At 42.6% G+C, this 9,103-nt stretch overlaps 1 protein-coding gene across 1 annotated transcript; it reads right to left on the reverse strand.

Annotated features, from left to right (window-relative positions):
- Positions 1–142: 142 nt before the first annotated feature.
- Positions 143–5,355, reverse strand: CAMLG (calcium modulating ligand). The gene is made up of 4 exons (XM_031598393.2): positions 4,983–5,355; positions 4,278–4,732; positions 3,489–3,554; positions 143–2,704 (listed from the first exon to the last, which is right to left on the reverse strand). The coding sequence occupies exons 1-4, from the start codon at positions 5,140–5,142 to the stop codon at positions 2,513–2,515; spliced, it is 873 nt and encodes a 290-aa protein (XP_031454253.1). The 5' UTR covers positions 5,143–5,355; the 3' UTR covers positions 143–2,512.
- Between the last annotated feature and the right edge of the window lie 3,748 nt (positions 5,356–9,103).

The raw sequence follows: 9,103 nt of genomic DNA on the forward strand, positions 1-9,103 counted from the left end.
GGTGCGGCGGAGCGCCAAGCTCACATTGTGCGATGCGACACCAAAAGAAGAGTTACAGCGAGGCCAGGGCTCAGCCCTGCCACCAAAACACCCGGGAGCTCCTCCCAGAGCCAACGCTCCTGAAGTTATTTAACAAACCGCCACTTGCTGGGCTGACAGACGACGTCTGGGCACAAAGGAAGGGGGTAACAAATGTACTTTTAATAGAAAACAATCGGTTCAGCAATATACATCAAACAACAGAGATAAACAAAGATAAGTTAAAACGGAATGAAGGAGATTCATTTCTTGGCCTCAGATGAGCAGTCACTCAGCAGAAGCCCCAGCCAGCCCTTTCCCATCCCTCGCAGGTAAGAAGTCCAGGTCCCAGTCCCACCTGGAAGCCCACCAGGCAACAGCACACATCTGAAAAGCTGCAAGGCTGAAAAGCCCCACGTGGGCTCTCCTGGCACGTTTCCCTTCAGACAAAATAACCTGCACCATCTTCCTTCGTACAGAAGGGCTGCAGAAGGGGTTGACTGAACCTACAGCCAGGTGGATATTAATATTTTGCTCAAGATTAAAAGCTCACTGCCTTTTTTCAGATGGTATTGTTGCCACTTAGTTGTATTACACTTGGGCATAGAGTGGGTGAGAACAATGGTAACTCTCAAACAAACTCAATGTAACATTTTATTTTTTGAGTCAGCTATTTCAGTTTGGTGAAATTCCTGTCCGCTTCAGAAGCTTCATTTATACCTGTGCTAAGAGGCCTAAGTCAGAACCTTTTCCAGCCCAGCCTTGGACACCTGAAATATAACATTCACTGGAAAATAATCAGTAAAAAAAATAATTGTCAAAGCAATACACAAGCTGTCATGCCACAAACATATCTAACACAAGAGTCTGAAATCCAGTGCTGAAATTTTAGCAGGAATCTTTAACAGGAAAGACTACACAGAAAGCAGGGCAACGTGTGTTAAATAAGGATAACCAACCACTTTGGCTCCCTAAAAAAGCACTGCAAACAACAAGGTAGCTACGTGTTTCTCTAAACTAAAAAAGTGCATTAGCTGTTATCTCAGTGCCTAAATTCTAATCATAAAACTACAAAGCAAAATCATACCAAGCTTACCGTCAACATAAATTTTCACAGATCACCAGCATGTAAGGCTGACTATTTGGAATGACACCTCCCTCCTCTCACCAAATTTCTTATAATGGAAAAACAAACATTCATTAGCCTGCTACTTCAGCCAGGACTCACTTGTATCAGTTGTCTTTTCAGCTTTCTGGCTGGACTTCCATAGAAAAAATATGCTTTCTCTCTTTATACATAGATCTTTATGTGGCAGTCAATTAAAAACAGCAGTTTGTTTCTTATTTTACTCTCACATGTAACGCGTGGGATTTAAAACAGGAACAGCTAAGAGGATTTCACTGGGGCAATTTCAAAAGCACTTCAGGGAACGGTTGGCAACTCAGTTAACATCCACAGATCTGCTGAATCAAAGACCCTATTTATACTACTGGGTGTAGTACTGTCATACAGCAGTAGCAGAACTAGGCAATCATAGTTCTGTTTACATGCAATTGGTTGATCATGAACGTGTCAAGATAATGAAGGACATGTAGGAAGAAAACTGCCTTAAGCAGTCCAGCAAAAACCTATTTTTACACCTAACAGACAAATAAACGTTTGACATTGCAGCTTGGTGGCTGGTCTGTACAACTTTCCCCTTCTGCAGTGAGTTGGTATTTTTTGTTTAGGAAAAAGCACAGTAAGCTATACCAGCAATAGGCTGCTGAGAACTCACAAACAGACAAGATTCACAATTTTAACAATTCTTTTTCTTCCCACTTTTTGATTAATGACACTTGTAAACAAAAGGAGGTTGGGTGATTTTTTTTTTTTGCCTTTTTTTTTTTTTTTTTTTGCTTGGCTGTTTTGCCCTATAATTGTCAAATTAAATTAACCACAATCACATAATGTATGTAAGGCAAGGTTTAGGACAACAGTGGCATGTTTTGCCAACATTCTCCAAAAGCAGCTACTTAGTTTGACAATCTGAACTGGAACAACAAAATACAGGGATTTCTTTCATTTAGAGCTTTCTTTAAAAACAGGAGCAACACAAACTGAGCTATATTAGCTATATTTGTACTATATGTATATATATTTGGTTCTGCTGAAAGGAATTCTCTTTGCTCTCACCAGAAGGAATAAAGGTAGCTTTGTAAATTTTTATGAAGGAGGTGAGAAGGACATCACCTTACTAATCAAATCATCCAGGAACACTTGCATTCTATTCTTCACATTTTTAGTGGGCAGACACAGTATTTAAATAAACCAAACTAATACAACTGGCAGCCTGGGATCTTGCTGTTCCTTCTCCCAGATGACTGGATTTAAGGCTCCTTTCAAGCATTCAAAAACAGGAAAGAATTTTAACTAAGGTTTCAACCTGTCAGATGTTAAAGGCATACAGACCAGAAAGCTTTAGTGTAAGTACTGCATGGAACTCTACAGCCATCATGGTACTTCAGAGCCGAAGAACAGAGTAAGTTCATGGCAAAAGATAAATGTAAAGAAATAGACACAGAGGTCTGTGAAAACATCTCCCATTTTGCTGTAGGTGTCCATAGAGCGACTGATCACTTCTGCAGGGATTCCAGACAGTAAAAGAGCAGCAGTTAGTACTGTCGTTTTCACCTTCTTCTCACTCTAGAAGGAAAAACAACGGTATGTTAGTTCTGCCACAGTCCACTTCTGCTTAACATCCCAGTTTCACACACCCAGGCACTTCCAGATTCGCTGATAAGAATAGCATGTTTGCACTGATTCTCTCCAGACAGGATTCGCTCCAGGATTCACAATACCTTACTATCCTAGCTACAAATTCAAGCTGTGGAGGATCTGAGGAGCCCAATGAGAAGCTAGTTAACAACAGAAAAACTGCATCACAGATGTTATGCCCACTTCAGAGTGGCAATCCAATCAAGCTGTAAAGTGGAGTTCTGGATTAAAGATAAGCACAAAGCTTCATGCACAAATGTCTCATTTCTAGTTGTCATTCAAACTAAAGCCACGAATGGAACACAGAGCCCTTAAAGCCCAAACACCACCTCATTCCTTAATGATCACCCCCATAAATTTTGCCCAGGAATCACATATGCCCAGTGGCTATTGATAGAGCTAACAGTAACCACAGAAGAGCACAACCTAAAAGAAAAGCAAGCATCCTAAAGACATGAAAGATAAACTGGAGTTTCCCAGTCAGATGCTTTTGATTAGCTTATAGCTAAATAAGCTGCTAGCCCTCATTTTCACAGCAACTTTTAAAAAGATTTGGACTAAATCTGGGAATACTAACAGCTAGCAATAGCTATAAGCATTTCATAATTCTCAATTCTACAGCTCAAAACATGAATACTCCCCATGCAACGATGCAATCTAAGCACAGGCTTAAAACATTTGAAATTAATCTAATTGTGAAAAATTGTTTTACCTTTGGAAAGTACTTGGATAGTCCCATGTAAGCAAGTTGTAGAGTAAGAAACGGTGCAAATATTGACTGATGGAACAGAAAAGAATATATTAACATTCAGAAACAATAAGTAAGAAAACAGAAATTTAATTATCAACAGTATTGTTGAATACTACAAATGTAAGCAGGCAAGTTAGGTGTCAGAAGAACTGTTCTACCTTGCTTGCTTTCAGTCTTATACCTGAAATTGCATGACAGTGCAGTGTGTAAAACAAGCTGAGTGCTCCAGAAGGTGGCAGGCTGTACCAGTTGTGCACTTCTGTAAGATGTGCCCACAGACACCTGCACTACTGAGGCACTATTTTTCTTAAAAGGTTGATAAATGAGTAGGATCTGTATATCACAGTACAGATGTTGCAGTTTTTACTCCGTTATTCTTTCGTAAAGAATAACAGTTGACTCAAACTTGCATAGGACTTAAGCAGTAATAATTATTCCAGTGTTGCTTCTCCTCAAAACATTAAGGACCAAAAGCACGCAACTCTCAGCTGTAACTTAGTGGCTCTGCTAGATAACACACATTCTGATGTAGTTACCATCTCAAGGAATGCTAGAGTGGTTGTTTGGTGTTTTTTTTTTTGAGCTTCTACGCAGTTGTCAGCAACGTAAAGAATGCCTGAAGTTCCCAACCCACTTAGCCCTACATAAACAGCTTTCAACCCCAGACAAACGGTGTTTTACACGAGCTGAGCCCTAAGCCTGCAGTTAACTAGCCAAACAGAACGGGATTGTTTGCTTTCCTGGACTCACCAAGTATTTGCACACAAACGCCCTCACTGCAATGGCAAGCAGAGCACATCCCACTAATCTAAAAATGCGGAAAGAATCAAACTCCTCCACCGCATTCCCGTTCTCTTGGCTTGGCTTCTCATTCATCAGCTGGTTCCTCAGCTTCAGAGCTTCATCAAATCTGGATAAGTATTGCTCTAATCCATGCCTGGCTGGCCGTGCGGTGGCTTCGGACGGCAGCTCCCCTCTGTTACGGTGACGGAGCTCGCCTGTACCCTCACTGACAAGCTGTGGAGTTTTACTGAACAAGTCCTTATCCCCTTTGAGGTCTCCCAGGCTGCCCGCGTGCTCAGCTGATCCGGACACGTTAGAGACAGAATCACCGAGCACGATTCTCTTAGAAACAGAAGGAAGAGGAAGGGAATTGGATTTCTCTTGTTCGTGTTGAAGTTTTGATTCTACGTGACTTTCGTCATCTAAAGAAGAGAAACAAAAACGCGCGGTTACACGCAGCGCTCAGAGCAGCGTTTCAGCCCTACCGGACCGCGGGTCAGCGCCGATGTCCGGACAGCCCGGGGAAGGCAAGCGCCCAGCTACGAACGTGCAGGGAACCCCTGAGGGCACGGGCGGCTCCCGCCCCGCTGTAAGAAACCCGCTGGGCGATCCGCTGCTCGCACTGGGAAAGGGGCCGGGAAGGGGCAGGGCCGGGATCCCCGCACGGCTCACCCTTGCCCGCCGCGGGCCGGTGGAAGCCCATGATGCGGTTGATCCGCTCCTCCGAGTTCATCAGCAGTTTCCTCCGCCGCAGCTCCGCCCGCCGCTGGGAGGCCGAGAGCCCCGCGGGGTTCCCGGGGGACGCCGCTCCCGCCCCGCCGCCGTCCTCCATCCCCGGCAGAAAGAGGCCGCGCCGCCGCACAAAAAGGGGCTGCGCCGCCTCAACGCGCAGGCGCCATCACCGCCCACTTCAAGGGCCCGAAGCCCGCGCTGCCACCTCACGTAAGGGCAAAAAGAACGGGGAGAGCCCGCCGCCAGGCTCTCTTTGACCGGGCCGCGTCGAGAGCTGTGCCCTCAACTAAGATGGCCGCCCCGTAACCGGAAGTGACGTCACAGGGCGAGAGGAAATGAGGTGGCCCGATCCCCTATTAGGGCGGGGAGGGTGGCGGGGCCCCGCGCTGAGGGCAGCGCGCCGGGATAACGGGGCGAGCCTCGGACACGAGGGTAACGCCTTTCTTATGGTAAAAAGAGATAAAGACACCACAGACAAACCGCGAGAGGAACGTTTCCAACCGAGGAAGTACTTACCTCCGTGCAGGAACAGGAAGCAGAACGCCGTTAAAGTGCAGGCAGCTCTGACAGAGCAGCTCCCGCAAACCTCGGCCGCGTTTCACTTCCCGCACGGCCGCTTGAGGTACAGAAGCACCTCTCACTTCTGTCTGCGTGACAAGAAGTGGTAGAACCGGGTGACAGCGCCTTCCTTCAGCTGGGTGCTCCGCTGGGTGACACGCCGCGTTGTGGAAGGAGCCGAGAGCCAAACCAAAGGCGGCAGCGGCACGGATTCTTCTCATCAGCTCAACTGGTTTCCTTCACCGCCCTCAGCTGTGCAGGACTTACGCTCCATCAGTCAGAGCGCGATGCCAGGACAGGGCTGGGCCCCTCCCCAGGCCGGCATTGGGAGGGCTGTGCAGCTGGAGCGCTGAACGAAGCAGCAAACCTTCACAGAGACAAAGCTTAGTGCTGACGGGTCCAATCGGTAATATTTTTAAGATCAGAGATTTAGAGAGTAATAGGATTCTGTAAGCGAGGGCTGTTGCATGCAGAGTGCAAAGCACCAGGCTCACACACTGACTTACACACAATGAACCAGAAGCAGCGATGAGAGCTTGTGGAAAAAAAAACTGACATGCATAAGATGGAATGCCTTCTACAATAAAGCAATGAAAGAATAGAATGTTATATGAAGATGTGGGATTACCTACAGAAAAATTAATCACAGTCCTGACAGCAGGCTGAATTCCACCCATCAGTGTCACTGGCTTAAGACCAATTCCCTGTTGGACAGCAGGGTTCTATATGGTGGAGTGCAGCACCAACGTGGGCTTATGAGAGTAACAAACCCCAGGGTAGGGTAAATAGTAATGCTGAATGACAAGGGACAAAAAAATGCCACTGGCAAATTCCAAGTCAACTGGAACTGGCTTTCCTCAGAGCGCCCTCTCCTTCTGAATCACTAATAGGAAAGTTTTAGCTGAAGGTAGAATTTATCACTTGCTACTACATGCTGTTTATCTTGATTGATCAAATACAGTACCATACTTTCACTGATAAGAAAGGACTGACGGACTTGCATGAGTTCTTCCAATTAATTTTATTGAGTAGCCAAATCTGATAAATTAGCACAGATAAAATAAGCATTTGCATGTGTTACAAATGACTTTTTACAGGAATAAAAGAGTGAAAATTACAAACTGTAAAAAGGAGGACAAGAAAATCCTGTCTCAAATTCAGAAGGGGGAAGATTTATTTCATACTGAAGATCAAATGTCCAAGTTCAGAAAGGAAAGATTCAATAATACAATATTATACACTACTTTACAAAATTAAATTTACTATAAGGATGACATCCATAATAGTAAACAGAAGCTTAAAAATCACATTTAATGGTCCCTTATTTAACAGCCATTTTGCATCTTTTATTAAATACTGTTAAGAAATTAAATCTAAATAAAAGTGAATCATTCTAGTTATTGCAAAACAATCTATGTGGACTTAGACTCAAATATATTAAATTAAAAACAATAATGAAAGCAAAGTAAAGTGGATGGTAACAACATTGGCTGAACATTAATGTGTCACATACAGAAATAAGTTTAAAAAAATTCCTCAACTAGAAAAATAGAGTACATTTGCAGTGGTAGAGTTGTGATGAGATCTAAGAACCAGAGCCACTCTTGCCTGTTTTTACAGTTAGTTCAGTGTCCTCATTTTTCAATGGTAGGTAGAAGTGACACATCATGGATAGCTGCATTCACCTGTCCTCTGTCGACCTTACAGCATAGCAGGCTTTTCCCACTGCGAGGGAATAAACTTACAAAGTTCAATACAGAATTTCTTCCAAGGTGAAAATCCAAGGTGAAAAAGACATGTTCTGCTCCAAGAGGGTTCATCAGAGCCTTGATTATACGTTTTGTCTTGTAAAACTTAGGGACCCTAAAAGTTAATTGCCACAGACTGACATCCTTAGCTGTTAGTCTGATATATAGAACAGTGAAGTAATCTCCAACATTTATTAAAAAAAGAGGGGCTAAAATACAGTCATCATAAGAAGCAGATTTGGGGTGGGCTGTTAGATGCAATGACAATTTTCATCATTCTGAGTGATAATATATCCAAAATACAAGTTTTAAGTGATAACCTATGCAAGTGCATAGCTTCCATTTAAATTAAGAGACTTCTTTCTCTGTGAAAATAATATCCAACTGTCCAAACTTAAAAAACCTGATGATTCTGTCTAGAAACTGTGCAATTTTCTAAAAAGCTGTTCAAGTAAATACACTCCTGTTTGCCAGAGACAGCAGACAGGGAGACTTAAATAGGTTCTATTATAGTCTTTTCATTCAATTTCAGACATTGTTCTGAACTTCACCTTCTCGTGCTCAAGCAAAAAGACAATTTCTCCAAAGAAACTCTTCCCCTGAAGTAAGGCAACTCCTGACAATCAAGTGTAGCTACAGCCTGCAATGGTAGCAAATGATTAACCTATGATGTCCTCTCACATTTGTATCACAAGGTGTAAGCTAACTAGACCAGTCACAGTACATGCTTGACCTCTTATTTATAAATATTTTACCTGTTCACATTACTTGCCCCAGAAAGATTTTGCAAGATCTTTCTGTATATCATTTGACTAAAAGATTTCTCCATAATGTCTTCCATTTGTCACATCCCTCTCTTTACATCATAGATGTACAGATACAGTAATGTAAATACTCTTTGTTGCTATCAGAGATAGCCAAAAGAATATGCTTTTATAAAATGATTTTTTTTGTATATAAATTTTCACTTAAAGTCCAATGTCAGCTTCCACCTGCAGCTCTGGCAGGGATCTGAGAGTACATTTAAAGCTTTCATTTGGTGCATGCTGGCTTTGGATCTAGGCTCATTAAGCAGCTGCAGTGAAGAAATTTTGGAAACTTCAAGTGTGTCTCGAGCCATAAGCAGATCTTAAAATACAATGCTTTTGTCTTTGGAAAAAAATTATTTTCCAATTTTAGTGTCAGAATGTCGAATATGGTCTCAAAACATTGTGTTCTAAGTGCCATCATACATTTCAGAAGCACACTAAGTTTTAGGGGCCTAACATTCAGTTAATGTAAACAGGAGCACAAAGTATATTAAATAAAAAGTCAGAGATAACCTTACTTGACCTTCCACTCCCACACCATTCAATAACTGGAAGTAAAACTATTCATTTTACTAAAGAAAAACAAAGCTACGTAAATCTACTTTTGCTGCTCACTCAGTGACTTTAATGCATCTCATATGAGGAGGGCTTGCTCCTCCACAGCTGTTTTAAATTTTAATACTGACTTACTAAAAAGCTTTCATAAATTAAGCCATCTTGTCTAGGTTAAGCTTACCTTGAGTCCTATTAGCCATAATCCATTCCAAACACTGGATTCTAAGTTTAATGAAGTATTTTTGTTCGTTTCACAATGAACAGTTGCTTCATTGCTACTTTAAGCATTTCTAAGCTGAACACGGAGACGCTCTGTCTGTGATCACTGGATGCACTTAGAGAATTTCCCTGCAAATCATGATCAGTTTTAAGAGGTTTTATATCTAGCAGC

Source organism: Phasianus colchicus, chromosome 15 (genome assembly GCF_987193195.1).
Source record: "Phasianus colchicus chromosome 15, bPhaCol1.hap1.1, whole genome shotgun sequence".
NCBI classification, from domain to species: Eukaryota; Metazoa; Chordata; class Aves; order Galliformes; family Phasianidae; genus Phasianus; species Phasianus colchicus.